This window comes from Pan troglodytes, chromosome 1 (genome assembly GCF_028858775.2).
Source record: "Pan troglodytes isolate AG18354 chromosome 1, NHGRI_mPanTro3-v2.0_pri, whole genome shotgun sequence".
Lineage (NCBI taxonomy): Eukaryota > Metazoa > Chordata > Mammalia > Primates > Hominidae > Pan > Pan troglodytes.
The window spans coordinates 28,944,318-28,960,881 of NC_072398.2; the positions used below are offsets into that span (position 1 = coordinate 28,944,318).

Below are 16,564 nucleotides of genomic sequence, written 5' to 3' on the forward strand. Positions count from 1 at the left end.
TTGTTGTTTCCTTTGTCTTTAGACTGATATCTTTAAAGTTAAATAGGAAACATATAAAGGAAAAAAAAGTTGGAGTGTGTCAGAATTAGAAAGAAAATAATTTCACATTCTGTAATAATTTGTTATATTGGTTTAGTGATAAGAAGAGTGAACGAGCCAAGGATATGCACCTAGTGAAGAAACTAGCAGCCTTACTGAAAACAAAATCTCCCAATCTTGGTAGGTATTCTCTCATACAAATAATAAAGCATGTTGTTCTATCATCTTTTAAATCAATAAAATATTCTGAATGGAGCAATCAAAATAATGCATGGATGAGCTTATTGGAATTGCTCTGTAAGGCTGAAGTGTGCCATCTAGAGGGTGTTATAATTCATAACAAGAAAACATTAATGTGAGAGAACCCAAAAATCCTTTAGACTCACTGATAGTACAGATATGTTCATTTTCTTTCAGAATAATGTTTCACTGTTATAAAAATTAAAATTTTACTTTGATCATTTTTTTCTTTATAGATTTGGTTGAAACAGAAATAAAGGAATTAATTCTTGATATTAAATACCCTGCAACCAAAAAACAAGTAAGTGTATATAATACACGAACTTTCCTGCTAGTAGCTATAATACATCCTTCTTAAGAAAATCTTTATTTTCCTATTTCCCCCAAACATGAGAGGCTGAAGTCTTCTTTTCACATTTTTATTGTTTATCCCTTTCTTTATTTTCAGGTAGAAGTTCCTGTTGTCTCTTTTAAAAAAAAAAAAAAAATTAATATTCATGCCTGTAACTGTAATCCTAGCACTTTGGGAGGCCGAGGCAGGGGGATCATGAGGTCAGTAGTTCGAGACCAGCCTGGCCAACATGGTGAAACCCCGTCTCTACTAAAAATACAAAAAAATTAGTTGGGTCAGTATTGGCGGGCGCCTGTAATCCCAGCTACTCAGGAGCTGAGGCAGGAGAATCATTTGAACCTGGAAGGCGGAGGTTGCAGTGAGCTGAGATTGCGCCATTGTACTCCAGCCTGGGCGACAGGGCGAGACTCTGTCTCAAAAAAAAAAAAAAAAAGTAATATTACCATACATCTGAGTGTGTTTTATATACACATACCTACACATCCCTACATTATATATATTATATATATATAATATATATAAAATAGTAAATATGTGTGTATGACCACCTACCTTAGGAAATAAAATCTTACCAGGAACTCTAAAGAGCCCTGAGTGTCCCCCCTCAGTCCCATTCCCTTCTCCCATCCCTAAGGTAACCGTAATTTAGAATTTTGTGGTTCTTTCTTTTTCTTTGCTTTATAGTTACGTCATTCCTGTGTGGCTCCTTTGAAACCTGTTGATGCATTTCCTGCCTTTTCAAACTTTATATAAATGCAGTCATGCCCTATGTCTTCTGTGACTTTAGTTTTTCCTTCAGGATTATGTTTCTGTGTCATTCATATTGGTGTATGTAGTTATAGTTATAATTGATTCATTTACTACGCCATACAAATTCTGCTCACTGACTAGAATTTATTTACACTCCTGTCAGTGAACAGTTAGGTTGTTTCCAGATTTTTGACATTACAAATGATGCTATGCTTATCCATGTACATATTTCCTCATTCACATATGCAAGAGTCTCTCTGGCGTTTATACCTAAAAGTGGAATTGCTAGGGTGTGAGCTTCTTCAACTGTGCTAGTTGATGGCAAATTGTTTCCCAAAATAGTTGTACTAATTTATATTCCCACCTGTTCTGTATGAGTCCCTGTTACTCCACAGCCTCAATATTCCATGGTATTGCCAGACCTTTACTTTTTGCCAGGCTCATGGTTATAATATGGTCACCACTGGTGATTTCTTTCACTCCCACTCCTCCTATCCAAACCCCTCATAATGCTATTCAAGTCCTAACTCCACAAATTCTTACATAATGCTTCGATCCCCATGGATAACTCTGAACTCCTACTCTACTTTCAATCAAAACTGGATAGTTAATGACTACTTATTTTCTAATTATTTCATGTATGTTAATCATAGCTCCCCTGACTTTTTTTTCTTTAGGTCTTTTAAGCTCCTTCAAGTAGGAACCTTACCAAATACTTGATTTTTATAATTCACAGCATCTAAAATAATGCTACTGTGAAAATGTAAGAAAAAACTGTATCACAGGTTTTTTCTTTTCTCTTACACAGTCACTCGACACTTCTGCCACTAGATGTAGGGGTTTTTTTTTTCCCACACACCAATCAATTTCTTTGGCAGATTCTCCAGCTAACACCAGCTGGTTATTCTCTAATTCAGTTCGATTCTGACACCATCTACCTGGAGATAGCATGAGATCATCACGACAGGTTAAGAGCTCAGTCCCACAAGACTTCTACCTACTTCAGGTACCAGTCACAAGTAGTTGGTTGTCAGCTATATTTCTGACTGACTAGCTATAAATTAGGGTTACTATGACCCCCTCTTTGCGGTTGATGAATTTGCTAGACCAGCTCACAGAACTCAGGGAAACATTTTACTTGAACGTTTACCCATTTATTATAAAGGATATTACAGAGGGTAGAGATCAACAGCCAAGTGGAAAAGATGCATAGAGTAAATCATATGGGAAGGGTTGCAGAGCTTCCATTCCCTCTCCTGGCAAGCCACTATTCAGGAACCTCTACACGTTCAGCTATCCAGAAGCTCTTCCAACCCTTGTCCTTTTGGGTGTTGATGGAAGCTTCATTATATAAGCATGATTGATTACATCATTGGCCATTGGTGATCAACTCAGTCTTCCAGCTCCTCTTGGCTCCCCAGAGGTCAGGGGTTGGGCTAAAAGTTTCAATCCTCAAATACATGGTTGGTTCCACTGGTAACCACCCCCTTATTCTGAAGCTCTCCAGGAGCCTGCCATGAGTGGCCTCATTAGAAAAAAAGAAGCTTCTATCACCCAGGAAATTACAGAGGTCTTAGAAGCTCCCCATCAGAAATGGGGGTCAAAGACCAAATGTTAGAACAAAAGGTTCTCCTAGCACCTCTGTCTACAAAGGGATTAAGAGCTCTGACTGATGAACTAGGACAGAGACCAAACACTAGAACAAAAGAAACTCCTAGCACCCCCATTGTTCAAGAAATTATAGGAACTCTGTGTCAGGTACTGGGGCCATAGACCAATATGTATATTTCTTATTATTTTATAGCTACATACATGGGAGAATTCAGTGAATAGTGATACATGGGAGAATTTAGTGAATAGTGATTTCTGTTGCAGTCCGTTTTTAAAACACTTTTTATTGAGTTATTGTAGAACAGAAAAGCCTTTGTGACTTTTAATTGTGTCTTCCATTCTACTGACAATGCTAATTGGCTCTCATTTTCCTCAGGGTAAAGTCTCCGTTATTAGAGATGACGTGATGATGACAAAGTGGGCATCTAGAGAGGCAGTTGAGAAATCTGTAGTAGAAAGGGTCATAACCCACACAGTTCTTCTCATTTTGATGCCATCTTTCTTCTTATCCTAAATCATAGAACAACAAAATTGGGAAACCAGCATAATGCAAAATGTCTTCTTGATTTTCTTTTTTTTTAATGGTACTTCTGAATCATGTATGAAGCTGTGAATTTTATTAAAAATGCTAGAAAACCCAGTAACAAAAGTTATAGGTCTTACAGGACTGACTAAAGGGAAGGAAGAAACCAGTTCAGGCTTTGGGAGACTGAATAATGGGGAAGAAAACAAGCTAGCTGCTAGCCTGTGTAATCATAGGCAGAACTGGAGCAGGTTACGCTTGTCCTGGGTTCTGGCCTCTTACAGTCACTTTCTTTATTGTTTCCTGGTAGTTACTTCATTATAGGCCTGACCAACATCTTGAGCCACCCTCTAAGCCCATTTCTCCTCCACAAACACACAGAGGTTATTGTGTTATGATCGGATATTTGTCTTATCCCACATTCTCAGCCTACTTTTTGAACTATTTAATCTCATTAATTAAAACCCAACTTAATGTGCTAATATGAAAGGATAAATATGACCTTTAACTTCTGATAGTTGCTACTTTAGGCATGAAGAGATATTTTGGGACTGGTTATGAAGAATCTTAAGTATCTATGGGGGTGGGGAGAGGAGGTAGGGAAGGGTGGGTACTGTATTCATCTAGCAGGGCCTATAGATTCTGCCTGCCATGCACAAATGCAATAATTAAGGTATAACTAAGTTTTTGGCAGCTTTTGTTATTGACATGACAATAACCTCTGCTTTTCATTTATGCCTATATAGTATAGGCATATTCAAACTCTTCTTATTGGTAAATAGCTTTATCTTTGTTTCTGTTTTGATTTGGCTATTCTGTTAAGTAGCAGTTGCCTTCTAGTTGTTTTATTCTCAGCCTGGATTTTTGTCATTTATGTCATATTTGGCATGACATGAAGTTGATTGTATATTACTTAACAATGCAACTTGAGATTTAATATATGTACACTAAAACATCTTAAATATAGAGCTTCCCTTTGAAATTTGGGGTAGTGAAAGTTTGGGCATAAATATAAGATTTTAAAAACAAAATCACTGCCTTATAATTACTAGAACTGTTCAATATCTTTCTCCTAGGCTTTGGAAAGCATTTTGGCAAGTGAACGTTTACCATTTTCTTGCCTTAGAAACATCACTCAGACTTTAATGGACACTTTAAAAAGTCAAGGTAATAGGGTTTGTACTGATTGGAGGTTATGTTCTTAACTCAAATTTTGTAACTCTGATTATAGAAAGCTATTGACTTTGTGATACCATCATGTTACTTTAATGTGGAAGTAATATAGATATAAGAAATGAAGAATCTTATTTATTCCCTATTTAATATATGTAGTTGATCTTCATCTAAGCTGTCTTTGAATGTATTGACTGTTATTGGGAAGTTGTTTTTAATTGTGAGGAAAGATGTCAGGATAGAATGATAAGTGGTTATTCTGATATAGCTTTGTATTAATGTTCTATCAGTGTATCAGTTTCCTATCAGTTTCCCTCATGAACAGAGTTAAGGACTTCCAGAATCACAATCAACAATCAGATTATTATTTCTGAATTTTCTGGTCATTTTTTGAAATTCAAAATTTGTCTGTACTATCACATTGTTCTTTAAAATCCATCAGTCCGTCAAAATGTATTTGTCTGAAAAAGGATTACACTTGAAACTTGAAACTGTGGGGTTGTAACACCATATTCCATCCAACTGAACTAGTAAAAATTCACTTTATTCTGAATTCCTAACATCAGTTAAATTGTGTGCAGTGGACTGATGTCATCTAGTTGTGACTTTTGTTTGTCATATTAATTATGTAAAACCAGCTTTGTGTTTTAGTTGTGTGTAAGCCAGCTTAAAGTAGCTTAATACACAAATTATAATTTGTTCTTTCAGGACTTCAAACATGCTAATTTTGAGACTCTTTTTCAACCTTTTTTTTTTTAACAGATACATAAAACTGACATTGGCAAATAGTGAACTCCTTTAGCGTACACCACTTGTCAGAAATAAATCCCTCTTTTAAAAAGCGTGGTATACTTACAAAGCCCTCCCACCCCTCAAGGCGTTCACAACATCCCAAAATTTATTAAATGAAAAGTTATCTTCCACTGGCCTGGTAGTAAACCAAACACCATTGTTGGAGTTCCATAAAATCATCAGTTTCAAGTTCTACATAAACATAAGATTCCTAAAAACTTTAATCATTTTGTGTGGTCAGTTTTATTATGGCTATAAGAACTTGAACAATATTCCATGATACTGTATTTCAAATAAGATTTTGAGGGGATTATCAGTGTCTCCCTTTTTAAAGAATAAATATTTCTTTTATATTAGATATAAATATTCATACAGTATATGAATTATGTAGTCAGGGAAAATATTTTCAAAGGTATTTCCAGATAATTTCTTTAAATTTTAAGTATTAGATGAAGATATTTCCGCTTTCTTTTTTATCTCCCTACTTTTAGAGCATCTTATTTTATTTAAAAAGTTAGACATTTTGTCGTGACAGAAAAATTATTTTTGCTTTCAAAACCTGGTATAGCTTAAGCATCTCAGTATTTAATACATCAGAGCATCAGGGAATTATGTAATATTGAGAGATTTAATGAAAGAAAAGCCTGTTTATGAGTCTGTTAAATATATCTCATATATATACTTTTCCTTCTGCCTTTTAGAACTTGAGTCTGTTGATGAAGGATTGCTACAGTTTTGTGCCAATAAACTAAAACTGCTGCAACTCTATGAGTCTGTCAGTCAATTAAATTCCCTTGATTTTCATTTAGACACACCATTCTCTGATAATGTGAGTAATCCCACATTTTATATTATATAAAATAATCTCTCTGATTAGTTTTACTTTTTAAAATTAGTAGTAAAGAAGTAGAAAATTAAGAATTTTTTTAAAGCTTTAAAGGTATATTTTCCTTACCAAGCTCCCTGCTAGCTCTCTGTGCTTTGCTGCTGTATTTATATTATTTATACAAGTGCTGAGATTATAGGCATAAGCCACTATGCCCAGCCATGATATGTTTTTGTACATATAGTATATAAAAATAGTTTGAAAGCCTAGCAGGTTGTATCCCTGAGAGCCACATACAGGACTTATATGTAGATACAATGAGAATATTTTTCTATGTTTTTATTTTATAGTGTTTATGCTGCTTTATAATTAAGCATTTCAATTCAATATTTAGTTTCCTCAGAATAGTAAGAGTTGCATTTGACACCCTTTTAAATTTTTTTCTGATTATACAGTATTACATGTTTATTAAAATTCTAGCATTTGCCAAGGCATAGTGGCTTGCACCTGTAACCTCAACACTTTGGGAAGCTGAGGTGCGAGGATCACTTGAGCCCAGGAGTTCAAGAGCAGCCTGGGCAACATAGTGGGACCCTGTCTCTGAAAAAAAAAAATTTTTAATTAGCTGGATGTGGTGGTGCACACTTGTGGTCCCGGCTACTCAGGTGGCTGAGGCAGGAGGATTGCTTGAGCCCAAGAAGTCAAGGCTGCAGTGAACCATGATTGTGCCAAGGCACTCTAGCCTGGGTAACAAAGTGAGACCCTGTCTTAAAAAAAAAAAATGCTAACATTCTAGAAGATAATAAAGTACCCTCAAGAAATATGCTAAAATGGTACTTTTAATACCATTTCTTTTAGTACCTACCTCTAGTACCATGTTTGGTTTGGTACCAAACATGCAGTGTTTCAAAATTATAGTTTACTTTATTTAAATAACCTCCTACTCATGAAACGTGATTTGTAAGTAAAGTTTTAAGCAGAATACATGATAGGTATTATATTAATTAAAAAGTCGACTTTTGCTTACAGCCTTGAATTTCAGTTCAGATAATGTGGGTGATAGATGTGGAATGTTGTTTTGTTTTGTTTTCTATTTTAAAGGACTTGGCTCTGTTACTAAGGCTTGATGAAAAAGAACTGCTTAAGCTCCAGGCATTACTAGAGAAATATAAGCAAGAGAACACCAGGACAAATGTTCGATTTTCTGATGATAAAGATGGTGTGTTGCCTGTAAAAACATTCTTGGAATATTTAGAATATGAAAAGGATGTGCTCAACATAAAGAAAATAAGTGAAGAGGAATATGTGGCTTTAGGTAGGTAAAATAATACGCTGGTCTTTGTATGCCTCTTCTTTTAGAAGAAAACATGGTAGGAATATATAGCATCTCAGAGATTCCATTTGTTTTGAAATTTAAATAATGAAAGGATTTAATGTACTGTATTTTTTGGCCAACAAAAGATACTCTGGTCAACAGGTTATATTAATGAGTATACTAAAGAGACAATATTGGATCATGATTTGCTTTCTGCTTTAATAAATCAAGCAAATTGAACCATTAATTTCTCTTCCTTCATAATGTTTTGTTTCTCTGGAATTCCAGATTGTGATTCAATAAGATTGTTAGTCCAAATGGTAAGTAGTCATTGATTAATGTGCTTTGTTTTTGTTCTACCAGGTAGTTTCTTTTTTTGGAAGTGTTTGCATGGAGAAAGCTCCACTGAGGATATGTGTCACACTTTGGAGTCAGCTGGTCTTAGCCCTCAGCTGTTGTTGGTAAGGTTTTTTTGGTTGCTGGATGCTGTTCTTCCTTGTGAATGTCACCCAGAAGTGTCAGTCTTCTTTTTTTTTTTAACTATTGTCTTTTAGGATATCACAGAATGTCCATGAAAACTTTCTAAAAATGATCAAAGAAAATTTTAATCACCATATTTAATAGAGTAATATTATTTATTTTTCTTATACCCTGTAATTTTTTTTTTTCTTTTACTTTGAGAGAGAGAGTCTTGCTCTGTCACCCAGGCTGGAGTACAGTGGTGTGATCATTGTTCACTGTGGCCCCAACCTCCTGGGCTCAAGCTATCCTCCCATCTCAGCCTCCTGAGTAGCTGAGACTACTGGGCAATTTTTTTTTTTTACTTTTGTGGAGATGGGGGTCTCGCTATGTTGCCCAGCCTGTCTCAAACTCCTGGCCTGAAGCAATCCTCCCTGCATGACCGCTCAAAGCTTTTGGATTACAGACAAGAACCACCATGCCTGGCCAATTTTCTGTAAATGTTAACAAGCATATCGTATAGTTGGCCTAAAATAAGTTTAGAATCTGTATGCACCCATCTATATGCGTGCATTTACAGTAGAATTGGATCATCAGTAAAAAATTGTCATGTTACAATGAAAAATATCTTAAAAACAAAATAAACTTCCCATAAAGCAATGTGGAATTGTTACCGAACATTTTCAGACTTTGAATATATATTATAATGTAATCTCTAATATACCAAATATAAAACAAAAGAATCATCCAAGGAGGAAATACAGCACTAAATTTTTGCCCTTTCTGAAAAAAACGAGGAAAGTTACCCCATCTTCCTTGTTCTTCTTTGTTATTACCTATCCCCTACACATGCATGCATACACAGTTCTCCCTCAGCACCCATGGAAGATTGGTTCCAGGAACCTCCCCCTCCATTACCAAAACCATGGATACAGAAGTTCCTGATAAAAAATGGTGTAATAAAAAATTAGCCAGGCATGGTGGCATGTCCCTGTATTCCCAGCTACTCAAGAGGCTGAGGCATGAGGATCCCTTGAATCAGGGAGGTCAAGGATGTGCTGATTGCACCTCTGCACTCCAGCCTAGGTGACAGAGTGAGACCCTGTCTCTAAAAAGCAAAAAAGTTAAAATGGTGTGGTATTTGCATGTAACCTATGCACATCTCCTGTATACCTTAAATCATATCTAGGTTACTTATAATACTTTCTGCAATGTAAATGTGTAAATTGTTAAAACTGTACCGTTGAGGGAATAATGACAAGAAAAAAGCCTGTACATGTTCAGTATAGATGGAACCGTCCATCTTTTTTTTTCTGAATATTTTTGACTCACAGTTGATTAAATCCACAGATGTGGAATGCATGGATACAGAGGGCCAACTGCATACTCTTTCACACACCCCCATTTACATGTTATATTTTGGCCAGGATTTGGGCATCCTACCTCTGTGAGCTTGTTGATGGTTTAATGTGTTGTTTTTATTATGTATGTGTCTGGTTTTGGTATCTGGGTAATGCTGGCCTCATAGAATGAGTTTGGAAGTATTCCCTCCTCTCCAATGTTGTGAAATAGTTTGAGTATAATTGATATTAGTTCTTCTTTGAATGTTTGAAAGAATTCAGCAGGAAATTCATCAGATCTGGGCTTTTCTGTGATGGGAGACTTTTTATGACTGCTTCCATCTCGTTACCCATTACTGGTTTGTTGAGGTTTTCTGTTTCTCTACTGCTGTTGGCATAAAGCTGTTCATAATAGTCTCTAATGATCCTTTGTATTTCTATGGTATCAATTGTAATGTTTTCTTTTTTGTCTCTGATTTTATTTATTTGAGTCTTTTCTCTTTGCTTCTTAGTCTAACTAAAGGTTTGTTGATTTTGTTTATCTTTTTTAATAAAAACAACTTTTTTTGTTGATCTTGTGTAATTTTTTTATTCTCAATTTCATTTATTTCTGCTTGATCTTTATTACTTCTTTTACTAATTTTTAGGTTGGTTCTTGCTTTTCTAGTTTCTTGAGGTGCATCGTTAGATTGTTTATTTGGAGTCTTTTTATTGAGGTGTTTATTACTATAGACTTCCCTCTTTTCTTTTTTTTTGAGACGGAGTCTCACTCTGTCACCAGGCTGGAGTGCAGTGGTGCGATCTCGGCTCACTGCAACTTCCGCCTCCTGGGTTCAAGCGATTCTCCTGCCTCAGCCTCCTGAGTAGCTGGGACTACAGGCATGCACCACCACACCCAGCTAATTTTTGTATTTTTAGTAGAGACAGGGTTTCACAATGTTGGCCAAGATGGTCTCGATCTCTTGACCTCGTGATCTGCCTGTCTCGGCCTCCCAAAGTGCTGGGATTACAGGCGTGAGCCACCGCACCCAGCCGACTTCCCTCTTAGCACTCCTTTTGCTGCATCCCATTGTTCTAGTATGTTGTATTTCCATTTTTATTTTTTCAAGAAATTTTTAAATTTTATTTTTAGTTGCTTCCTTGCCTCATTCGTTGTTCAGTAGCATGTCGTTTAATATCTGTATTTGTGCAGTTTCCAAAGTTCCTCTTGTTACTGATTTCTACTTTTATTCTGTTGTCAGATAAATACTTCATATGATTTTGACTTTTTAAAATTTGTTGAGAATTGTTTTGTGGCTAACATATGGTCTGTCCTGGAGAATGTTTTATGTGCTGATGAAAAGAATGTGTATTCTGCAGCAGCAAGTGAAATGTTCTATAAATGTCTATTAGGTCCATATGGTCTAGTATGTAGTTTAACTCTGATCTTTCTTTGTTGATGTTCTACCTGGAAGATCTGTCCATTCCTGAAAGTGAGGTTGAAGACCTCTGTTATTACTGTATTGAAGTCTGTCTCTCCCTTTAGATCTATTAATATTTGCTTTATATATTTGAGTGCTCCATTGTTGGGTGCATATATACTTACTATTGTTAGATCCTCTTGCTGAATTGACTCTTTTTTCATTGTATAATTACCATCTTTGTCTTCTTTTTTTTTTTTTTTTTTTTTTTTTTTTTGAGACAGTCTCACTGTCGCCCAGGCGGGAGTGCAGTGTCATGATCTCGGCTCACTGCAACCTCTACCTCCCAGGTTCAAGTTATTCTTCTGCCTCAGCCTCCCCTTTATCTCTTTTTATAGTTTTCAACTTAAAGTCTATTCTGTCTGATATAGGTACAGCTTCTCCTGCTCTTTTTTGGTTTTCATTTTTATGGAATATCTTTTTCCATTCCTTCACTTTCAGTCTATGTTAGCCTTTATAGGTGAAGTGAGTTTCTTGTATGCAGTATACACTTTTATGTTGTTGAGTCACTCTATGTCTTTTTTTTATTATTATTATTCCTGGGCCTAAGCTATTATCTCCTCTCAGCCTTCCAGTCAGCCAGGACTATAGGTGCATATCACTGTGCCCAGCTCACTCTGTGTCTTTTAATTGGAGAATTTAGCCCACTTACATTCAGTGTTATTATTGATTGGTAAGGTCCTACTACTGCCATTTTGTTACTTGTTTATTAGTTGCTGTGTAACTCCTCCCTTTTTTCTGTCTTTTTTTTTTATAGTTAAGTGATTTTCTCTTGTAGTATGTTTCAATTCGCTGCTTTTGATTTTTGTGTATCTATTGTAGGCTTTGCACTGTGATTACCATGAGGCTTACAAAAAAAATCTAGTTACAACAAGTATTTAAAACTGATACCAACTTAACTTTGATCACAAAACAGCAAAACCAACAAACCATAAAAAGAAAACCTATACGCATTAACTCTCTTCTCCCCCCATTTTAGCATTTTTGATGTCATCATTTTATGTTATTGTCTCTTAACAAATTGTCAGTTTTTTGATAGTTTTTCTTTTAGTCTTCTTACTAAAGATATATGTGGTTTAAACACCGCGATTAGAATATTAGTATGACAATCACATTAGCATCATTTTCTTTCAGTTTGGAGAACTCCCTTTAGTGTCTAAGAAATCACACATTTCTTATAGGATAGGTCTGATAGCAGTAAATTCCCTCAGCTTTCGTTTGTCTCGGGAAATCTTTTATTTCCCTTTTTCATTTCTAAGGAATAACTTTGCCACGTACAGTATTTTTAGGTGGCAGTTTTTTTCCTTTAACACTCTGAACATACTGCCCCGCTCCCTCTTGGCCTGTAAGGTTTCTGCTGAGAAATCTGCTACCAAGCATATTGGATCTATCTTATATGTTATTTGCTTCTATTCTCCTGCTGTTTTCTAAATTCTCTCTTTGTGTTTGACCCTTATGAGTTTGTAAATTGGAGTATTCTTGTCTGAGTTAACTCGGATTGGTGACCCTTGACCTTCCTGTACCTGTATATTCTGGTTTGGAAAGTTTTCTGTTATTACTTATTTGAGTAAACGTTCTACTCCTTTGTCTTTCTCAGTTCTCTCTTTAACTCCAGTAACCCCAATATTTGCTCTTTTGATGTTGTTTTATAGATCCTATAGACCTTGTTCATTCCTTTTCATTCATTTCATTTCTTTCTTCTCCTCTGACTATGTATTTTCAAATAGTCTATCAACGAATTCACTAATTCTTTCTTCTGTTTGATCAATTCTGCTATTGATGCTCTATATTGCATTTTTAATTTTATTTATTTTTCAGCTCCGAGGTTTCTATTTGATTTTTTTCATTAGTATTTCAACCTTTTAAAAATTTCTCTGATAAATTTTTGAATAGATTGTGTGGGTTTTCTTAAAGTTTGTTGAGCTTCCATTTTGAATTCTTTGTCTGAGAGATCACACATCTCCCTCACTTTAGATTCTGTCTCTGGTGCCTTACTTTGTCCGTTTGGTGAGGTCGTGTTTCCCTGAATGTTCTCGATGCTTGTGGTAGTACAATGGTATTGTGCATTGATATATTAGGTATGTACTTTAGTCTTCACAGTCTGGCTTTGTTTGTACTTGACCTTCCTCAGAGGGCCTTCCAGGGATTCTAAGCTGACTGACTTTCATGTTCCCTGAGCTTGTGACCACTGCAACACTTGACATCACTCTAAGCCCAGGCTTGCTGCAGGTCTCTCAAGAGCTCTGAAGTTTATGTGGCTTTCTATCCTTCATGGACTGCAGGAAGACCCAAGGAGGGTACTGAGGCTATTTGGGAATGCTGGCCAGGGACCTGGGTCCAGAAGACTGTCCTGGTGGCCCTGACAGGTATGCATCCCAGCAGGTCTCTGCACAGGTGGATGGGTCCCCAGCTGCAGTTAGAGGGGGTAGAAGTGAGACTGGACCTCTTTAGGATCTGTGTGAAAAGGAGGCTGGGGGGCCTGTTTTGTTGGCTCAGATGGTTATGTGTGTCGCCCAGCAGGTTCCTGCACAAGTGAGGTAATTCCTCAACTGCAACAGGAGGGGCTTGAGCTGAGACTGGGCCCTCTTGGGATCAGCTGTGGGAATGGAGGCTGGTGTGTCTCATGTTGGCTCAGAGAGGCATGTGTCTTCAGCAAGTTCCTGCACAGATAGGATAGTTCTCCAGCTGCAGTGAGGGGGCCCTGAGGGGGATCTGCTGTGAGATAGAGGTTGGTGAGCCTGTCAGGGAGGCTCTGAGTCCTGGGCTGAGAGATATGGGTGAGTCTGCCTCTGGGTCCTTATGCAAGCAACTCTGAGCTGGGACCTCAGCTAAGGAAGGTGAGGGCAGCACCACAAGGCTACTTTCCAGCCCACTGCTGAGACCAGTGCTAGCGGGCAGACTAGCCTTTCTGCCAGAACACTAGTGTGTACAGTTCCTTCTGGACCCCATGGCAAATGGTTTTGGTGGCAGGATCATGGGCAAACAGGGAAGTAGCCAAGCCCCTTGTGGGGACTGGGCTGTTTCTGGGCTTCAATCTGGAAGTCAGTTCAGGGGGACAGATCAACCACCTTATTGTGAGAGAATATAAGTAGGTTGCCTTCTATTCCGCCATCTTGGTGACCTCAAGGTTTCTGTTACTCAAAATCTATTATTTAGACATCATCTGGTTATATGTCAATATACAACATATTTATATGTGAGATAATGGTTAATATTTTAATATGTGAATTCATAATATAAATATCATATTATGAATAATGTAATGTGGCATTCTTTGTTGTGACTGTTAGAATATCTTATTTTGTATTTACTAGTTATGGAGGTAGTTACCTTTATACACTAGACTCTTCTCCTGTTATATGTGTCCATATATGTGTTTCTGTGTGGTAACTTAATTTATCTCTGTATTCACTTCTTTATTTTTCTTCTTTCATCTTAATGTTTCCTGCAATTTAAAATATCTTTATATTGCTTATAAGTGATTCTACAATTATATCATTATGTTCTGATAGTTTCTTTGGCATCCTCTATTTTATACTGATCTCCTATATACAAACAAAAGCTTGACTGTTTGGAATTTTTAATGTTTATAGAAAACAGGAAAAACACACTCTAGGTTATAAACAGAGACTACCTGTAGGGTGGGAAATAGAAGGAGGTAACCTAGGGAGAAATAAGAAGCAAAGTTAAGCAGAGCAGGTTTTTTGTTTGTTTCAGAATTTTATTACAAGTGATGGTGGGTAGAGGAGAGGTTGGTTGGAGAGAAAAGTAGAATTCATAGTGTGAAGAGAGGTCCAAGGCATGGCATTTAATTTTTTTGGCTGCCTTAATATGAAATAACCTTCTGGCTGCCAATTTTGATGAGCATTTTGAAACTTTGTTGTTGATGGGGAAATGAACCAAGCTTTAAGAGACATTAAATCTATAGGTATGTTTAGAAATCTGGTATACCGGCCGGGCGCAGTGGCTCACGCCTGTAGTCCCAGCACTTTGGGAGGCCAAGGCGGGCGAATCACGAGGTCAGGAGTTCGAGACCAGCCTGACCAACATAGTGAAACCCGTCTCCACCTAAAAATACAAAAATTAGCCGGGCATGGTGGCTCGCGCCTGTAGTCCAAGCTACTCGAGAGGCTGAGGCACTTTGAACCTGGGAGGCGGAGGTTGTCGTGAGCCAAGATTGCGCCACTGCACTCCAACCTAAATAACAGAGTGAGACTCTGTCTCAAAAAAAAAAAAAAAAAGAAAAGAAAAGAAATCTGATGCACTTTAATAACAGGCCCAGGTCAGACATTTTGTATGTAAAATTTATCAAAGTGAATCTAGTGGCAATTTAACAGTGAGCCTAAAATATAAAATAAATTCTGCTCTCCCCCAAGATTTCTTTTTGATTTGCTTCCCAGTATACATGCACATAAAACAGCGAGACAGAGTTATTTTTGATTGAGTATAGAATGTCTTTGTTAACTGTATAGGCAACCAATTTTTTCAGCCTACCTAGTGGTGAAAAGCATCAGGTTATGGAGGTTAAGGGGAAGTCTAGAAGAGAGGAAATTCCCCTGATAAATAAACTAAGGTCATTCTGAATTTTGTTGGTTAAACAGGATATTGGGTTGCAAGTGGAAGGAACATGGTGTAATTATGATCCCATTGTTGTGACAGTGACTCCCCCTTATCCTCCCTCAAAAGTACGATATATGTATCTATACATATAAAGCTGTTAATGGCTTGGAGCATAGTAACCTTTATATAGCCATTAGCATTTATTGTTGTTAACATTGTCATTATTTATGAGCATGGAAGATATATTTGTTTTTTAAAAAAGGTTTCTAATGGGTACAAAAAATAGAATAAGACCTTCTATTTGATAGCACAACAGGGTGACTAGAGTCAGTAATAACTGTGCATCTTAAAATAGCTTAAAGAATGTAATTGGATTGTTTGCAACTCAATGGGTAAATGCTTGAGGGGATGGACACTCCATTCTTCATGATGTGCTTATTTCATGTTGCATGCCTGTATCAAAACATATCAAGTACCACATACAAATATACACCTACCTACTATGTACCCACAAAAAGTTTTTTAAAGGGTGTCTATATGGGATGAGGTAAAAAGGGAGCTGGTATGAGGAGGCCCTTGGAAGGGAAATTAGACCAAAAAAGGAAAAAAAAAAGAAGGCATTAAAGAGTGTGCGTGTGTGTGTGTGTATATATATATGTGGTTTCATAAGTGTAAAAATTAAGTGCATATATAAATTTATATGTACATGTATATATCCTCATACACATGTGAACATTTTTAAAGGGGGAGAAGAGAAAATACGCATGTTATTAATAGAATCAGGCAGGTTTATTTTCAAATTTTAGTTCTTTTTTTAAAATTTATTTGAGATCTGATAAACATGGATCCAATTTTAGTTCTTTTCTTTTCTTTTTTTTGAGACAGAGTCTCGCTCTGTAGCCCAGGCCAGAGTTCAGTGGCATGATCTCAGCTCACTGCAACCTCCGCCTCCTGGGTTCAAGTGATTCTCCTGCCTCAGCCTCCCAAGTAGCTGGGACTATAGGCACCTGCCACCCCGCCCGGCTAATTTTTTGTATTTTTAGTAGAGATGGGGTTTCACCACATTAGCCAGGATGGTCTCAATCTCCTGACCTCGTGATCCGCCCGCCTCGGCCTCCCAAAGT

The 16,564-nt window shown here is 36.9% G+C and overlaps 1 protein-coding gene across 5 annotated transcripts in view; it reads left to right on the top strand.

Moving 5' to 3' along the window:
* RAB3GAP2 (RAB3 GTPase activating non-catalytic protein subunit 2) overlaps positions 1-16,564 on the top strand; it is a 125,446-nt gene that overhangs the window by 79,776 nt on the left and 29,106 nt on the right. For all 5 annotated transcript variants that reach the window (XM_063791755.1, XM_063791761.1, XM_063791771.1 and 2 more), the window contains 6 exons: positions 137-219; positions 516-580; positions 4,592-4,682; positions 6,182-6,309; positions 7,408-7,621; positions 7,985-8,082. In XM_063791755.1, the coding sequence (XP_063647825.1) occupies positions 137-219; positions 516-580; positions 4,592-4,682; positions 6,182-6,309; positions 7,408-7,621; positions 7,985-8,082 (679 nt within the window). The remainder of the gene's footprint in view (positions 1-136; positions 220-515; positions 581-4,591; positions 4,683-6,181; positions 6,310-7,407; positions 7,622-7,984; positions 8,083-16,564) is intronic.